This window comes from Bos indicus, chromosome 13 (genome assembly GCF_029378745.1).
Source record: "Bos indicus isolate NIAB-ARS_2022 breed Sahiwal x Tharparkar chromosome 13, NIAB-ARS_B.indTharparkar_mat_pri_1.0, whole genome shotgun sequence".
Lineage (NCBI taxonomy): Eukaryota > Metazoa > Chordata > Mammalia > Artiodactyla > Bovidae > Bos > Bos indicus.
The window spans coordinates 75,546,944-75,566,179 of NC_091772.1; the positions used below are offsets into that span (position 1 = coordinate 75,546,944).

The following is a 19,236-nucleotide window of genomic DNA, read 5'->3' on the forward strand; positions in this document are numbered from 1 at the left end:
AGTTCAAAAAGTGGGACAGGAGGTCTGGACTGAAGGGAAGGGAACCTCAGAGAGAGGAAACAGCATGAGCAAAGGCCCCAAAGCGTTAAATGACATGTTTAGGAAGCAGATACCAAGCTCACATGCGTGGATCATAGGGAATTGGATGGGAGTAGGTGGACAAAGTTGGAGAATTGAGAAGGGGCCAGGTGACCAGGGGTCTTGAATGTCAGATGGTTCAAAGAGGAAAGGGCTATGGTCCACCTCGTGTTTTAGAATTTATTCCTTCATCCAACACAAATTTGCTGAGCACCTACTATGTGAAGACGCAAACTCCTTGGTTATTTTCATGATACCCAAGGACACGATAGGGGACGCTGCGTCCGAGGCAGGGTGGCCAGTGGGGAGGCCAGTGCACCGGTGCAGACAGAAGAGGATCAGACTTAGTGGGGATGTGGAGCATATTTCCCCCGAATCACAGCTCTGCTCAAAGCTAAACCCGGACTGTGTAGAGAATGCTTGAGGCAGATTGCCAGGCTCTCATTTGATGCCGCTTCAGGGCAGCCTGCTGGGAACAATTTTGTAGCATCTGCTTGCATAGACTGCCACCCACCGAATTAGCCTAGATTTGAATCCTTGCTGCTGCATACACTACTGGCTCTATGACCTGCCCCGCCTCTCTGGGCCTCGGTCTCCTTCTCTAAATGGCTTAGTGATAGTACCTGTCTCCTGGGCTGATCGCGAGGATTAAATGGAACTGTGCCAGCCAAGCGCTTGGCACATAAGAAATGCTCAGTAAATGGCAATGTTACTAATTACTCTTATTACCATTTTCAAGGCACGTCACCTCTGGTACTCATCTGACTGTCTTGGAAAATGAGTTTTGATCCCATGTATCTTGGTGGAGAGGTAAAGCACTTAGCAGCTCTGTGACCTTGGGCAAATGATGTCACCTCTCTGTGCCTCAGATTCCTCGTCTAAAAAAAAAAACAAAACAGAGCTAATCTTAGTACCTGCTTACAGGGCTGCTGTGCGAATTAAGTGAATTATGTTAGGTGCTTGGAAGAGTTCCTGGTACGTAATATGCTCTTGATATACATCAGATAAATAAATATCAGTAGTCGTATGCTTTTAATGAGTAGGAGTAATAGTGATAATTAAGTGAGGTTATGACATAATAAGAGCTTATTAAATAGTGGCTATTACTCTTATCATCATCTTCCCATCAAACACTTTGAGGGGAAATGACAGCATTTGGTTTTGCGGACAAAAGGGACACCATTTCCTCCCACAAAGGCAGATGCCTTTCTTCCCAGATCACACGGATATTAAATATTGCTCCTTGGGTGGGGTGAAAAGACATCCATTGAGGAAAATTTGCCCCCAGCCCTCCTCAAACAGGACAGGAAAAGAAGGCTGGTGCCTCTCCCTGACTCACTTCTCCCAGGATAACAGGAGGGGTGCCCCCAGCTCCTGTGACAGTCCTGTCGTTCCCAGGATTTGACTGTAGCTAGCGTTTTGGTGTTGTGACTTGGAGATTTTTTTTCCCTTTCTTGTGCCTGGAATAATTTGTGGCTCCATTTACAAGAGTAAAGTTCTTGTGATCAACCCCACTCAGGTCCCGGAAGGAGTAATGCCTGGAAAGTGGTTTGGAAAGGTCAGTTGAGGGCAAAGTCCAAAGTGATTTTAAGTGGCCCAGCTAAGTGCCAGGCCGAATGGGGAGCCCTTTTAATTTATGACAGCCTTGCCCTGAGAAGAAAGAAAGACAACACTGCTCTGGAGCCGTTTGACTGCAAAGTAATAAATCCCTCTGTGTATGTACAAAGTACACACAAATCTAGCTCACGTTTCAGGAGAAAAAATCTCAGTTGTGGGGGGATTAGAGTTGAATTCATGGACATGAACCTACAGGAGGAACTTCATGGAGAATAAGGGTTTTATAATCATCGTACTTTTGTATTTATATGGATTTGATCTGAGACTGTTTGAGATCACAACTGAGATCCAAAGTTGTGTGACTTTGAGCAAGTTACTTCACCTCACTGTGCCTCATCTGTCCAATGGAAAGGATAATAGTACTAGTTTCTAGTTGTAAGGATTGAAGGGATTATTAGGCATAAGGAAAAACAGTGCCTGGGATACTGAAGACACTTGGTACAAGGCTTACTTAGTATTACCTTATACAGACTTCTCTTTGGAGGTTGGTGGTAATTTTCTGCCTGGCACACAGGAAAGTCAGTCTAGAGAATGGCCTTGTTGTTTGCAAGAGAAACCTGTAATTGTCTATTTCTCCTTGGTTTTCTAGCTTGGAGTCCAATGCAGGCATTTCATCATGTCTTGATTTTTTTTCTTTTTTAATCCAACCTTTCAGGATATGCCTCCTAGCAAGGCATTTTAGAATTCTTGAATCCCAGAGAGATTTTTCTGGCCACATTAACTCACAGGGGAGTTCTTCAAAACCAAGAGGAGACTGCAAACCACTGGGTAGAAAACTGACTCATTCATTCATTCTACAAATATTTCTTGTGGGCTTACTATTCACCAGATTTCTGCACCAGGCTCAGGGTACTGCATGACACAGTACAACTGACTCTTTGGGGAACCAGACCCTGATTTTAGAGCTGTACCTCCACCAGTACACTTACTCATCACCACAGTCCTACGATAGATGCCATTTTCAAGTACAACAGATGTGAAAACTGAGGCCCAGAGAGTTAAGTAACCCAAAGGGCTACTTAAGTAGAGTCCAGATTCAAACAGAAGCAGCCCACCTGCAAAGTCTATTCTCTTCTCTTTTTCTCCCCAGTTTCTTAATTTGGAAACTATCAAACCCACAAAATTTACCAGTGTGGTCCAGTGAATATCAGATCCTTATCACATGGCACCAGTTGTTAAAAGTTTGCCACGTTCACTTTATTACTCTCTTTCTCTATAAATTTTTGCTCGACCATTTGAGAGTTTCTTGCAGACATCCTAATTCTTCATCCTTAAATACTTCAGTGTGTATAGTAGTTATCTATTGCTGTGTTACAAATTACCCACCCCCAAAACATCATGACTTGATAAAACAAATACTTATTGTATCACAGTGTGGGGGGCAGGAATCTGGATGAAGCTTGTTAGCTGGGTCCTCTGCTTCAGGGTCCATCACTAAACTGGAATCAAGGCCAAAGCTGGGGCTGTATTTATGTGAGGTATCATTATACTAGGGCTTCCCTGGTGGCTCAGATGGTATAAGAGTCCACCTGCAATGCAGGAGATGGGGGTTTGATCCCTGAGTTGGGAAGATCCCCTGGAGAAGGGAATGGCTACCCACTCCAGCTGCCTGGAGAATTCCATGGACAGAGGAGCCAGGCGGGCTACAGTCCATGGGGTTGCATAGAGTCAGGCAGAACTCAGCAACTAGCACACGTCACGTGGCTGTTGGCAGGAGGCCGAAGCTCCTCTTCACATGGACCTCTTTATAGGGCTGCTCGTGGTGTGTCGGTTGGCTTCTCACAAAGTAAGCAGTGAGAGAGCAAAGAGAGAGATGGAGAGAAATGGAGAGAAGGAGAGAGAGAAAAGGAGAAAGGGGAGGGTGAGCTGCCAAGAAGCCAAGATGAAAGCCACAAAGGAGGGACTGAGGGGCAGTCAGAGGCTGTGGGTCATCCCAGAAAGACATGAAGGTGAATCCTGAACTGGTCTTGGGATGGAGAGGATGGCTGGGAGAGCAGTTGGGAAGATAGAGTCTCCTTCTGATGGTGGAGGTGAAGCAGAGTTAGGGAAAGGGAGGTGGTCAGATTTAGGGATGAGAGACCTCTGCGAAGTCAGCATGTCTTTAAGAAGTGGGGGTTGTCTGGAATTCGGTGCATCAGCTTGTGATGCTTAAGGCAATACTGAGGATGGGAAATTCTCCTTGGTAGCCAAGTTGAATCACATGATTCAGAATCTGCCTCTTTTAGGAGGGGCAGTCAGCCTTGCGATTAAGACTCCGACTGCTGGGGACTTCCCTGGTGGTCCAGCCGTTAAGAATCCACCTTCTAGTGCAGGGGATGACGGTTTGATCCCTGGTCAGGAGACTAGGATCCCACCTATCTCGGGGCAGCTAAAGCTTCACCCTTCAACTAGAGGGAAGCCTGAAAACCACAACTAAGACCCAACACAGCCAAAAAATAAATAAATATTTTTTTTAAAAAAGACTCAGCCTGTTGCCTGGGTTTCAGTTCCAGTGCTACTCAGCTGGGCAAGTGGTTTAAATGCCCTATTTCCCTATCTTTAGAATGGAAATTCTACCAGTATCTACTTCATAGGGTTGTTGTGAAAAGAAACCAGTTAACTGGTATTTTCCAGACCTGCCATTCCAGACCCAGAGAGACCTCTGAGTTTTGGGGCTAGCTAACATTCCTTCCTCTTCTTTGGGTAACTTGCCTTGATTTTCCTTGAGGAGTCCCTCACCCACTCTCAGGTTGCAGAGATTTCCCTCTGCTCTAGTTCTGTGCTGTGGCGTTTCACTGTTTTATCTATTACCCCAAAGTTTCATGATGAACTTACATGTCTCTCTCTCTCTCGGCTACTGGACTGGGAGTTGCCAGTCCAGATCCGCTCCACTTTCTTGATGTAAAATCATCTTGATTGTCCTTTTGGGAAGCACTCCTTCCTCACTCTCAGTTCAGGAGGGTCTGACTCCCCTTCCCACATGCCTGGTGAGCAGATGACACAGGTTTGACCAATGAGTACTATATAGCATCACCTTGGTGATGGTGATTGGTTCAGGGATGGGCACATGGTCCAAACTTGGCCAATCAGAATAATTCCTGAGTGTTAGCTGGTACTATTAAGAAAAAATATAACCTTATTATAGGGATTGAAGAGCTGGCAGGGGATCAAGCTGGACACACCAAGGACTATCTTTGCCAACAACTTGGGGGAAAGAATGCTGAGAATGAAGCCAACATGGAGGAGAGTGAAACAGAGCAAGAGGGATGGTAATGACTTTACTGTTTCTAAATCCCTTGATCAAGCTATATCTGAAGTTAGCTAATCCTAAGGTTTCTAGTTATGTGAGTCAATAAATTCCCCTTCTTACTTAAACCAATTTGAGCTAAATTTCCTGTCATTTGCACTGAAAATGGTCCCAATATGCACATCTTCCAGGGAAAGAGGATGATTTACTGTAAATCCTTACCACAGAAGCTAATTTGTTTGCAGCAGAACGTTGCTGTAAGAGAGCAGGGCTGATATTCTTAGAAATCAGAGCTCTTGGCTTTCTGCCCTCTATTTGTAAAAGATGGTGCAGCAAACCCTCTAACCTTCCTGCCTTATGTAATGGGTTTGCCCATCCCCCAGGAAGTTCATCAAGGTCTAGTTGTTCCCCATATTACTGCTAGGATCTTGAGTAAGTCACTTACCCTCTCTAAGCCTCAACTTCCTTATCTGTAAAATGGATATATTAATAGTACCTAAAGTTTTAGGAAAGAGTAAAATAATATATGTTAAGTATTAGGACAGAGCTGGGTATATAGTAAGTACCCAATAAAACTATAGCCATTTATAATTATTGTTAGATGAACGATCTTCTGTGGGCCCATTATTATTCAAACATCTGTGAGAAGATATACCCGGAGTATGATATGCCTGCCTGATATCTCAGGAATCTTCATGGAGGAAAATGGCTTGATCTGGCCTTTCAAGCATTCACCCCAATTTAAAAATATAAATAAATAGATGGGCTTCTTAGACAGAGTGGACAGAAACACAAACCAATGAACTATTATTATATAAACAAGAATGCAGAAGCATGAAGAGGTTAATCATTGGCCCAAGACCACTTTGGTCCTAAGTGGGGACACAGGATTGGTGTGTCTGTATCCAGAGCCCACATTCCTAATCACTCTGCGAGTAACCCAAGTGTTACTTGCTAAATCATGTCCGCCTCTTTGTGACCCCAAGGACGTGTAGCCCACCAGGCTCCTCTGTCCATGAGATTCTCCAGGCAAGAATAGTGGAGTGGGTTGCCATTCCCTTTTCCAGGGGATCTTCCTGACCCAGGGATCAATCGTGGGTCTCCTGCATAGCAGGCAGTTTACCATCTGAGCCACCAGGGAAGCCTAACCACTCTGCAAATACTATTACTGATTTTAAAAACAAACGAGAAGAACAACAGCAGTTATTGAGGTCACATGGCTGAAAACTCAAATGATGACAAAGATGTAAAAGAAAAGGCATGGAGATCACCCATGTAGCCAGGGCTAGAGCCCAGCTCTCTGGGCTCTGGTCCTCAAGGAGTTAAACCCTTTGTTCTGTGATCGTGGTCAGGCCCAGGCAAGGGAATCTGGGAGAGGAAGGCGACAGGCCAGCTGAGGGAGGGGTAGACAGCTCCAGGCAGCTGGTGCCACTGGGGGCTGTGGCCAGCTGTCTCCCACTGACCAGGCCAGGCACCCCCAGGCCTCTCACAGGCGAGGCCCAACAGCTGTGGGAGGGGAAGGGTGCCTGTCGCTTCAGTGGACCCGCAGAGCTGGCCAGTGACCCCGAGGTGAAAGCTTTGCCCGCCGGCTCCTCAGCCTCCTGACTCGCCATCTGTCTCGTGGCCTGGAAGTGCCATTTCAGATCGTTCCCTTCAGTGTAAATGGGGAAACAACTCTGAAATAGACAGTGGGCACTGTGCAAGACACAGCATCTTTCAAAAGCCCTGGTCCCACAGGCTGCCAAAGGGTATTTGGTGGAGAAGGCTGGTTGGGGGTATCATCAAAGAGATGGTGCGGTGAGAAGACTGTGCCTTGGGACCCCAGGGGCCCGGGTTTGAATCCTGAGTCTGGGCAAGCCCCCTCACTGGATCACATGTCATGTATGTCTTTCTTGAAGTGGCACTGGAAGGATTTAGTGAGATGATGTTGATTACACACAATGTCTAAAACCAAACTCCTAGGTTCATATCCTTAGCTGTGGCTTTGGCAGGCGTCAGTAATGCCTAACGCGGCTCCCGAGCCGCGTTAGGCACTACTGACAGGCAGGCTCTGTAATCTTTCTGGGGCTTAGTTTCTAAAATTTCTAGAATAGGGTGACAATTTTGTTGCTGTTTAGTAATTAAGTTGTGCCTGACTTCTTTGCAACCCCAAGGACTGTAGCCCTGCCAGGCTCCTCTGTCCATGGGATTTCATCTATCAGGCTAAGAAAATGAAGACACTTCCCCTAGGGTAAGGAAATAGATGCACTCTTTTTAAAAAAGATTTTTTATTTGGCTGCACCAAGCTCTTGGTTGTGGCATGGGAGGTCTTAGTTGTAGCATGTGAATCTAGTTCCCTGACCACGGGTCAAACCCGGGCCCCCTTCATTGGGAATGCAGAGTCTTAGCCACTGGACCACCAGGGAAGCCCCAGTGCACTCTGTGTAGAACTTTAGTAAGCACTGTTAAGAGAGGCCGTTTGTCCTGGTGAGTAATTCCACTACCTGCCAGCTGTGACCCGAAGCAAGTGACTTCTCCTCTCTGTGCCTCTGTTTTCCTCATTTGTAACGTGGAGCTCCTCATAGCCCCTTCCTCAAAGGCTTGTTGTAAGGACTAGAGGAAATATGATAAAAGCCCCTGGAGAATAGCGGTGAGCACACTGTAGACATCAGCCCTTAATGTTATGAAAGTGCTTGTCGATCGTGAAGTTGATTGTGACTAGAGTTCTTGTGTTACTGACATTCTTTCTAGAAAATTCCTCACCAAAGAGGGCACAATAGACAAGCCAAGAAAAGGCACCATGTTATAACAGAAAGACCTCCTTAAAAGATGAGGAGTAGGGCAAGGGGCCCACTGATTTCAGGGGACATTTTCTGTGTCCTTGAGAGAACCTAAGAGTTGAGTTCATGCAGCTCCAGAATTGAACCTCTTGAAGGCCTCCAACAACCAGCTGTGCAGCCTTGAAGATGTACTTAGAGCCGAATTAAGTGTGCACAGGTCTCTGGGGAGAGAGACCTGCTAGGCTGAGGCCCCTCTCTGTTGCTAGCTCTGTGACCTTGGGCAGGAGCAGATGACTTAACCTCCCTCTCATCTGTGAGAGGAAGACCCCAGCAGACTTGCCTCACAGAGAGGATTCTGTGAGTGAGTCCTCGTGGGGCGGTGGTTCCTAACCAGGGGTGACTTTTTCCCCCTACCTGCAGTCGACATTTAATAGTGTCTGCAGGCATCTTCGTCAGGCTGAGAAGAGGTTAGAGTGAGTATATGCTATAGAGTGAGTATATGTTATAGAGGTTCCAGTGAGTAAAGGCCAGGGATGCTGCTAAACATCCTACAGTGCCCAGGACAGCCCCCAGCAGAGAATTATCCAGCCCCAAATGTCAAAAGAAATCCTGACTGAGTGTACGGTTTCAGTCCAGTGCCGTTAAATGGTAAAGGCTCATATTTGTTGAAGGACTTAAAAAAACTTGCTCTCCGTCTCAGCTTTATTCTAGCATGGAGAGGATGTGTGTGTGTGTGTGTGTGTGTGTGTGTGTATACACCTCACAGATTTGTCATGAAATTTAAGGGGAAAAAAATCTATGGAAGTTCCCAGCCCAAGGCATGACCCCTTCTGGACCGGGTCACAGTTGTCAGCTGTTGAATGAACGTGGCAATCAGGGGGCACAGAGTCCCAGATCTGAAATTGGGGAGTCAGCATGAATTTCTTCCAGTTCAAACTGTTTTCTCCCTGAAGGATTTCAAGGGTGACATGTACCCAGAGAAAGAAGGCTGGCAGCAGAGTGAACAGAAGGAATCTAGGATCAATTTGACCTCTGGGGTTCCCCCGCTTCCCAGATTTCTAAAGCTGTAAGAATTTTAAGGGGAGCTTAATCCACGTGTTGTTGCCTGTTTGTGATTCCTCAAGTCACCTCTCTGTTAATAGAACCTCTGAGGATCAAAGCCATTTTTTTTTTTCTTTTACTTCTCTCTCTCTCTCTCTCCTCTTTTCTTTGTCTTTAAAAGGATGTCTTTCCTCTCAAGTACAGGAAGTTGGCTCGGGCCAAAAACAAAACAGGGTGGTTGCTGAAAGCTCTCAGGGTCAGCGTGGAGCCTCCCAATGCTCCCTGAGCAGGTTTCTAACCAGAAACCTCCTCCCTGTTCTGTCTTCTTCTCTGGCTGGGTCCCAGTAGTAGTAGTAGTAGTAGTAGTAGTAGTAGTAGTAGTAGTTTAGTCGCTCAGTCGTGTCCAGCTCTTTGCGACCTCATGAATCGCAGCACGCCAGGCCTCCCTGTCTATCACCAACTCCCGGAGTTCACTCAAACTCACATCCGTCGAGTCGGTGATGCCATCCAGCCATCTCATCCTCTGTCATCCCCTTCTCCTCCTGCCCCCAATCCCTCCCAGCATCAGGGTCTAATGAGTCAGCTCTTCGCATGAGGTAGCCAAAGTATTGGAGTTTCAGCTTTAGCATCATTCCTTCCAATGAACACTCAGGACTGATCTCCTTTAGGATGGACTGGTTGGATCCCCTTGCAGTCCAAGGGACTCTCAAGAGTCTTCTCCAACACCACAGCTTAAAAGCATCAATTCTTCAGCTTTCTTCACAGTCCAACTCTCACATCCATACATGACCACAGGAAAAACCATAGCCTTGACTAGACAGACCTTTGTTGGCAAAGTAATGTCTCTGCTTTTGAATATGCTATCTAGGTTGGTCATAACTTTCCTTCCAAGGGTCCCAGTAGGACCTGTCAAATAATTAGTGCTCAGAAAAGTTTGTTATGTCGGTGACTTGTATTAGTCTGTTTGGGCGGCTGTCACAAGTTACCATAGGCTGGGTGGCTTAAACAATAAATGTTTACTTCTCCCAGTTCTAGGGGCTAGAAGTCCAAGGTCAAGGCAGATTTGAAGTCAAGTAAGAGTTCGTTTCTTGAGTGACCATTTTCTCATTGTGTTCCCACCTGTCAGAAGGGGCCTGGGAGCTCTCTTGGATTTCTCTTAAAGGGGAGCCAGTCCCATTTAGCAGGGCTTCACCCTCATGACCTAATCACCTTCCAAAGGCCCCACCTCTGGATATGACCACACTGGGGGTCATGTTTCAACATATGGATTTTGGGAGAGGCAGAAACTTTCAGATTGTAGCATGTCTCAGATCTTACCTAATTGATGCCAACTGTGCACTGAGAAGAGGCATCAGGTAGGAAGGGAGGGGAGCATGAAGGGTAATGATGCAGGCTTTACCATCTCTTAGCAATTCTTTTGAAAAAAATATAGTTCTTTGAAAATGTATGCCCCTGCGATAGCCATGGGAAAATTCCTCCTTTATCTAGATGGCCTTCACTTCCCTGGGCCTCAGTTTCCTCATCTGTAAAATCGAGCTAATTATAGAATTTGCATAATATTGTGGATTCAGTGAGATCGCCTATGTAAAGTGCCTACAATAATGTCTGCTGTTTCCTAAATGCCGTGTAAGAATTGGCCAGGGTGGCCGGACTCTGAGTGCCGATCTGGGGGATTTTTAGAAAGCTCAATCTCCTTGTTTTGTTCTGTTTTTTAACCAACCCCAAGGCATCTCAGAGAGTTCAGCAGCCTGTCTTACACCTCAGCGCTTGATGATTTTGAACAGGGTCTGCCTTTCACCCCTGCGGCTGGCTGGGCCCCGCTGGGCGTGTTCCCGGAAGGGTGCCTCATCGTTCCTATCTGCCTGGTCACTGGTTGTCGCAAGCTCTTGATGTAATGATTGGGTGTTTTGCTTTAGATTTCCAGACCTTAGGCAGGCTCCACTGCGGAGGGTGGAGGCGCTGGGACCGTCAGATCAAACCAGCAGCTGTTGAGTCTCACAGCATGGAAGATGCTAAGCTGCCCTTCTCTGGGCTGAGGTCCGGCACGCAGGCTCTTGTGTACCTGCAGTGAGGGCTGACTTGGAACCCAGGTGGTCGGGGCACAGAACACCCTGAGCGCTGAGGACCTCAAGAATAAGTGTTGACCTTCGGATCTGGGTACCTTTCCCCAGTGGAAGTTAGAGTCTTATGGTCAGGGTTGGCTTTTCTCCAGTGCCTGCTTATGTTTGAACTTGTTCCTCCCCTGGACTCACCCATTGGTTCCCTGTAAGACCATCCGACCCTCTACCAAGACGGGCCATTGGTGAAGAAGACTCCTCTCTCCTTACTTCTAAGCTCAGAACCCTGGGTGTTCTTGCCTGTGGAGATGGGGTGCGTGGCTCTGTGTTTTATTACTATTTATTGTTCTTGTTATTTTAACATTTACGGAGCACGTCTTAGCTGTGAACTCATTTCTTGGGCGTCACTGCGGTCAAAATCTCTCCAGGGTGCAGGGCCAGAGGTTACTTTGATTCGTTCTTGGCTTTTGCCCTATTTAATTTATTAAAAATATTGTTCTGCTTGGGGCTCCCTTTGTTCTAAGGACTTTTCTGGAGATGGCTCTGAGTCCACCCTAAGCCTCCAAACACCATTGTTTGAACGTAAGCCTGGGCATACTTGCAGCCAAGAATCGGCAAACATTTTTTGTAAAGAGCCAGATGATAAATGTTTTGGGCTTTGCGGTCCAATGGTCTCTTTTGCAACTATTCAGTTTTAACTGCCATCACATGACAGCAACCATAGACAACACCTAAACTAACAAAATTTTATGAAAACAGAAGGCAGCTAGAATTTGGCCCAGGGGTAGGAGCTTACTGAATCCTAATGTAGATGATGCGGTTCTTGTTCTTCTAATAGAAACTCATCTTTAGTTCTTCTGTGGATCTCAAATATAAGTCCTTCCATTTCAACCTGTTTCTACTTCTTTGTTTGATCCCCTGGAGCAGGGGCTAGAAAACTGCAGCCCATAGGCCAAATCTGGCCAGATAACTATTTTGTCAATAAAGTTTTACTGGAACACACAGTCATGCCCATTCACTTCTGTATGGTCTGTGACTGCCTTCGCCCTACACAGGCAGTGTTGAATAGTTGTGACAGAGACCTCTGGGCCTCCAAAGCCTGAAATATTTAATATCTAGCCCTTCACAGAAAATGTTTGCTGACCCCTGCTCTAGAAAGATGGAGAAGAGCTGGAAAACACCATTTCTTTTCATGGGGCTTCCCCAGTGGTCCAGCGGTTAAGACTCTACCTTCTAATGCAGAGGGTGTGACTTCAGTCTTTGGTCAGGGAATTAAGGTCCCATGACTCAGGTCCCACATGAGGGTATGGTCAAAATATTTTAAAATAAATAAACTTAACTTCTTAGACCTTTCCCTCCAAGTTCTCCTTTTTAGTCCTCCAAATTGTTTCAGTTCAGTTCAATCCAGTTCAGTCGCTCAGTCGTGTCCAACTCTTTGCGACCCTATGGTAAATCCATAGTTAGTATTAATTTTATTCCCTCCCTTCCTTTCTTCCTTCCATCATAGTAAGTTCAGTTCCGTTCAGTTCAGTCGCTCAGTCGTGTCTGACTCTTTGCATCCCCATGAATCGCAGCATGCCAGGCCTCCCTGTCCATCACCAACTCCTGGAGTTCACTCAGACTCACGTCCATCAAGTCAGTGATGCCATCCAGCCATCTCATCTTTTAGATGTTCTTTTTTGGACCCGAAGTTTTTTCCAAAGTTCCATAGTATTGGCTCTAAAAACTTTTGACCATGATTCTCAGTAAGAAATGTATGTATTATGATCTTGTAATGACATAAGAAAGAAAAACCACATGTGTACAGAGAAGACACGGCTCCCACCAGCACCACCAGCACACAGAATTTTGTTCAGTCACTTAAGTCATGTCCGACTTTTTGTGACCCCATGGACTGCAGCATGCCAGGCTTCCCTGTCCTCCACTGTCTCCCAGAGCTTGCTCAAACTCTTGTCCATTGAGTTGATGATGCCATCCAACCATCTCATCCTCTGTCGTCCCCTTCTCCTCCTGCCTTCAATCTTTCCCAGCATCAGGGTCTTTTCAAATGAGTCAGATCTTTGCATCAGGTGGCCAAAGTGTTGGAGCGTCAGCTTCAGCATGAATACACAAGGTACATATATAAATAAAAGTCTCAGTAAGCAATACTGACTCTTACTGGATGCAGTACATGCTCGTATTTTCTATTAATATCAGTCAAGATAGGCTTGACTCTGCTGTAGTAATAAATAGCCCCAAATCTGAGTGACTATAAGTCAATAGATACTTGTTTGCTGTTTTTGTTCTGCATTCCTCCTGGGTTTCTGGTGACTCTAAAGCTATAGAACATCATACACTGGTTCTCTAAGCCTCTGTCCAGAAGGGTCCATCGTCATTTCCTTTAACATTTCTTTGGCCAAAGTAACTCATGTTTCTATAACTTTAAACAGGATAAAGAGGCATGGTACTAGCCAAAAGACAAACCTGACCTATTTGATGAACAGCACATTACCTTATTAGTTATCTCAAAGACAGGGTTTTAAATTGCAGTTGGCATTTGAGACTCTGTTTTTAAGGGGTTAAGGGACAGGGAGGCCTGGTGTGCTGCAATTCATGGGGTCACAAAGAGTCGGACACGACTGACCGGCTGAACTGAACTGAAGCGTTTAGTGTGGAAATGTACCATAATGTACTCCACAAGGCATTACCAAAAACATAGATGGCCAATTTCTTTTTATGGAAAGATCTGAAATAAAGAGAGAAACTAGAGGAGTAGGATGGGTTTAATGCTTTAGAAACTGTCCCAAATATAAGTGGGACTAAACCTACTCTCATAGTCAAGACAAGTTACATGTGACAGAAAACCCAATTAAGACTGACTTAGAGAGGAAAGGGACTTCATAGGCTCAAGGAACTGAGAGTTCAGATTTAGATCTACATTCAGGTATAGCTGGTTCAGGGTTCAGGTGAGCCAATCAGGATTCCAGGTGCTTTCTGCCTCTTGATTTTATTTTCCATTTTGGGGGCTTAATCTTCAGACTGCATGTAGAGCTAGATGGTAGAGGTATCTCCATCCCCACATCTTCTCAGGCACATAGTAGCTGCTCAGTAAATATTTACTTATTTTTGTCCGTGCTGGGACTTCATTGCTGCATGGGCTCTTCACTAGTTTTGGTGAGTGAAAACTACTCTCTGGCTGTGGTTCATGGGCTTCTCGTTGCAGTGGCTTCTCTTGCCGTGGAGCACAGGATCTGCCGGGGTCCAGCCCCGGTGGATCCAGGGGTTTCGAAGGGGAGACGGCTTCGGGGATCAGGAAACAACAGCTTACTTAAATGTTTATTAAAGATATAAAGAGTGGTTAAATAAGGATAGCTCAGTGAAGAAATTCAGTGGAGAAAAGAGGCTGAATAATTCAGCCAGAAGGTGAGAGAAAGAACGACATGGGGAGACCAAGCTTCGGTGAACAAGGCCCGCACTTTATTTTTCAAAGTAGTTTTTATACCTTAAGTTATGCATAGAGGATAATGGGGGAAGGGGTAGAGTCATGCAGTAAGCCAGGCTTTCTTCCTGCAAACTTATCATATGCAAAAGTTTAGGTGATTTGCATCATCTTCTGGCCCGGAGGACTGTTAACATTTTAAGACTCTTTCTTCAGAAAACTTATTTTTCTCTAAAGGTGATTAGTCAGGCGCCACCCTCCAAAAGCATTAGATAAAGTTGCATTCCTATAGGGCAAAGGTGTGGTGGGCTATAACAAGAAAAAGAATTAACTCAAGGGTCCCAGGTTACAAACATTAAAGCTACTACTTACACCAATCATATTAATCAATACACTGCCAGGGACACAGCAGGTAAGGGATATGGAGACTTAGCAGCAAACATTGGCCCAACAAGTGAAAAACCCTTCACCAATACAATTTCTAATCAATCTTTTAACTGCTCAAAGGAATCCGTATTTAGACAGTTTAGAACATCTCATGCCTCTCACAGTTGGGAGGCTCTGAGCAAATCACATGTGGCCGGAAAAACCTATTCAGGCAGGCTAGAGGACTTCCAAAGGAGTTTGTAGGTTGAAACACAATCACACCCAGGAACTTTATTAACTGGAGCTGTAAGTTAACTCTTTTTTTCAGAGAGAGGTAGTGGGGAACAACCTCCCGTAAAGTCAGAGGTGTAGGTGAAAGCACAAAGCAGAAAGTAGGCAGACTCTGGTTTTGGGGGTAGATGCTTGAGAATTTCCAAGGGGACTCCTGAGGCTCGATCCCACCTTTGCATGTGCCGAGCCTCCTTCCTCATGACCTTTGCCACGAGTGGAGCTCCTCACCGCCGGCTCCTGGCAAGGACCTAGGATGCTGGTTCCAGTCGTTGTATCTCCCTGCCGTAGAGCACAGGAGTTGGGGCACACGGGCTTAGTTGCTCCACAGCATGCGGGATCTTCCTGGATCAAGGATCAAAGCCGTGTCTCCTGCATCGGCAGGAGGATTCTTATCCCCTGAGCCACCAGGGCAGCCTGTAAATATTTACTGAATGAACAGACTACTAAGATTGGTTCGAACGGTTGGTACTTTTGTTCAAGTGTTAAGTTGATACCTATTTTAAGACTTGTGTGCATTGGCCAGTGGATGGCACAGAGGGAAATGGTGAGACAAGTTGCTCTGTTTTTGGATGCACTGGGTCTTCCTTGCAGTGCGTGGGCTTCTCTAGTTGTGACGCTTGGGCTCCAGAGCACGTGGGCTCAGTAGTTGTGGTGTGCTGGCTTAGTTGCCCCACAGCAGGTGGAATCTTAGTTCCCTGACCAGGGATTGAACCCGTGTCCCCTGCTTTGGAAGACAGATTATTCATCACTGGACCACCAGGGAAGTCCCAAAGCAAATTGCTTTGATTGCAGTCTTGACTGCATCACTTATTCACCATGTGGCTTTGGGCAAGGGTCTCAGCCTCTGCGCCCCTTAGTTCTACATCTGCAGAATGGAAGCTAAGAGTTGCCCAGAAGTTCAAATGAGGTCGTAGTAATATTTACTACTTCCTGACAGCTCCCCAAGAGTCACACACTGTCCTCTGGTGTTTACACGAATTATTGAACCTTTACAACATTCCCTATGAAGTAGCTACTACAGTAACATGCATACACCACACAGGGAAAGCATAACACAGAGAAGCTGAGTGGCCTGTGCTCAGTGAGTGCTGGATCGGGTGTGCACCCAGTAGTCTGGTCCCAGAGCACGTGTTTTTATCAACTCTGAGTGCGTCGTGCCTGGTACAAAGCAAGCACTCAATAATTGAGATGACTATCAATGCTTGCTTGTTTGAAGGTGATGGTGGGTCATGGAGAGGCTGTGCACCAAGAAAAAGCGAAGCCTAGCCTCCACTACAGCTGCCGCCTGCCCCAAGCTGCTCCCTGGAGCTCATCTTCCACACAGTGTGTGACTGAGTCCTGCCAGTCCAGCCTGCTTATCCCTTGGGGCCCGTGGTATCCGCACTCACTGTCTAAGACCCTCACTCCAGGTCAGCCCCACTGGCATAGAAGCAGGGAATCCTAAGATATATATAGAAGTTACACCCCTAGTTAGTTTAAGATGCAGAGCCCAAGGCGTTTCCCCAGAGGAGTGAGGGTAAAGGAGTCACGCTGTATCTAAACACACAGAAAATGGAACTTCATCTGTATTTCCATTTTGTTCTATTTCAGTTTTGTACAACTCATGTAACTCATGTAACTCGATTTTCAGGTATCATCCTACTCTGTGAGACCTGATGTTTGAAGTTACAGAACTCTATTTTTTGAAACGTTTTCACATTAAATAAAGTTTTACCATTATTTCTAATATTACAACTTGGGGGAACTTTTCTGGTGGTCCAGTGGTTGAGATGCCATGCTCCAAGGCAGGGGACACAGGTTTGATCCCTGGTCAGGGAACTAACATCCCACGTGCCACATGGTGTGGCCAAAAAGTAAAAATTAAAACAAAACAAAACAAAAGCTTGGCAGATGTGAAAGAGAGATAGTTGAGTAATCTTAATAGCTTAATGTTTCTCTGTGACTTAGTAATGTGCCACTGTTTGATGCTTTACATATACTAATTCACTTCATCTTCGTGATGATCCTCTGGGACAGGTTTCACGTTAAGCTCATGTTACAGATGGAAAAACTGAGGTCCCAGGGCTCAGTAACTCCCCAAGCTCACCTAGCGGGTAGGAGAGCCCACAGGCCGTGTCCATAACCTCCACACTAGGTTAACCCAGTTATGACATCCGACCCTAAGGAATTTGGTACGGTCACAGGTAGTGTTTGTGAAAAAAAGATCTTGGGGAACAGTTTTGTTTTCATGGTTGATAGAAAGAGTAGCAGCATAGAAGGAGCTCAACTATATTAAAAATAAATGAATATATGAACAAGTGGACTTGGGAGCAGGGGAAATGTCCCAAAACATTGACTTGGAACAGGACTTTTCAGCCTTGGACGTAGGGACACGTGATTGTGGTGGGGATGGCCCCATGCCTTGTAGGATGTTTTGTAGCATCCCTGGCCTCTATCCGCTAGTGCAGCCAGCACAACCACCTCCCAGTTGTAACAACCGAAAGTGGCTCTAGTTGTTGCCAAGTCTCCCATGGGATGTGCCATCATCCTGGTTGAGAACCATGTGGTTATAGATGCTAAGATCACAAGTGGCATTACAGTGCCATTTCTCCTTCTTTTTTCTTTTCTATGGCTTCCAAAGTTACTTTGAGAGGTAAGCTTAGATTACATAAATAAGTTGGAATAAAGAATCTCCTATTAGGAAAGATCATGTCTTGCTTGTTCAGAACCTTCCAGTGAATTCTGAGTATACTCAGCCTCACCAAGACTGACAAGACCCTGGTGTGGTCTGGCCTCTGGCTGCTTCTTGGCTGTGTTCTGTCCCCATTACTCTCACTCACCACATTCCAGCTGCTCTGTTATTCTTTCTGTTTTTCAGATACACCTGGCTCATTTCCACCTCAGGACCTTTGCATATGCTGCTCTGCCCAGTTGCTCATCCCTATCTCCTCTCCGCATCGCTTGTTAAGCCACATCAGGTGTCTGTTCAAATGTCACCTCCTCCGAGAAGCCTCCCCTGGTCACCCTGTCTGGAACAGTCATGTATCCTCCCTTGACTGTCTGTCTCTCCCACTAGAATGTCAACTCCTGGAGGGCTGGGACTGTGTTTCATTTACTGTTCCATCTCCAATCCCTGGAACAATGCTTGGCACATAGTCGAAGTTCAATAAATATTTGTGGAAGGAGGGAAGGAGAGAGATGGCAGGAAGGAGACTTGGAGGAGAAAGGAAGGAACAAAGGGAGGGAGGAAGGAGAATAATTAAGAAAAATAAAATCAGTAAACTCAGGAGCTTATGGTAAAAGCACAACCTCACAACCCACACAGCTGTGTTTCTCTCTAAATTCCAACTCATTTTGAACTTGTGGTTTATGGACAAAAGATTTGCATAGCAAACAGGCTCCAGGCAGCTAGCTCCCTTGGAGAGAACACATTAATATGATTTTTATGCTGCCTCTTTCCAGAAATACCATGCTGATGAGTGACCTGTGTTAAAGCAGCAATAACATAAGTAGAGGCTCCTTCCTTGAGCTGGTGAGTGACGGAAGGACTCTTAAAATGTGTTGTCCCTCAAACACCAGGAAGCACCCAGAGCCACCGAGTCCTCCTCAAGGTCTCCTGCTCAGCCTTGAGCAGAGCTGCAGTTCACATCGCTCTTGACCTTGACCCAAAGGGAAACAAGCTCTGATGACAGTTCCTACAATGAGGCGTGTGTGATGCTGAACTGGTGTGATCTGCAGGCCGAACATTTTTAATAGACTGCTTATTCTGGGTTTTTTGTTTACTTGTTTGCCTTGCTTTTGGGTGGGGGGAGGAAGCAATGCCATACCTTCGGTTATTCCAAAGGTCAGAATGAGACGTCAGCATGTCCTAGTCCTGGGTTGATTCCCAGGCTCTGCTGGGTGAGCAGAAGGAGGTGGGGTTTTCTCTTCTCTTTTCATCCTTTTGTTATATTGCTCACTTTCTCCAACGCTTGGCTCATGCTGTCAGTATACATGGTTTTGTTTGTTTTGTTTTGGCCAAGCCACGAGGGGTGTGGGATCTAGTGCCCTGACCAGGGAGCAAGCCTGCACCCCTGCATTGGAAACACAGAGTCTTAACTACAGGACCTTCAGGAAAGTCCTGAGTAAGCATACTTTTAATGAGCATCTACAGTGAGAGATGGTTGGATAGCATCACCGACTCAATGGACATGAATTTGAGCAAACCCCAGGAGATAGTGACGGACAGGGGAGCCTGGTGTGCTGCGGTCCGTGGGATCTCAAAGAGTCAGACACGACTTAGCAACTGAACAACAGCTGTGTTGCTAGCCAGCCCCAGCCTGGCGTTTAGAGAGTCTGAGGAGGTTTAAGAACTGTCCTCCACAATTTCTGCTTCACCAACAACCTTTATGCTCTTTGAGGCTC

At 46.0% G+C, this 19,236-nt stretch overlaps 1 protein-coding gene across 3 annotated transcripts in view; it reads left to right on the forward strand.

The window, feature by feature from the left end:
• The window catches only part of EYA2 (EYA transcriptional coactivator and phosphatase 2), a 263,020-nt gene that overhangs the window by 31,479 nt on the left and 212,305 nt on the right, over window positions 1-19,236 (forward strand). The window contains exon 1 of one of the 3 annotated variants that reach the window (XM_070801822.1): window positions 4,847-4,943. The exons of the other annotated variants lie outside the window; for them this stretch is intronic. Coding sequence (XP_070657923.1) covers window positions 4,912-4,943 — 32 coding nt within the window. The 5' untranslated portion in view covers window positions 4,847-4,911. Of the gene's footprint in view, window positions 1-4,846; window positions 4,944-19,236 lie in introns of those variants that run through there. 3 annotated transcript variants of the gene reach the window in all.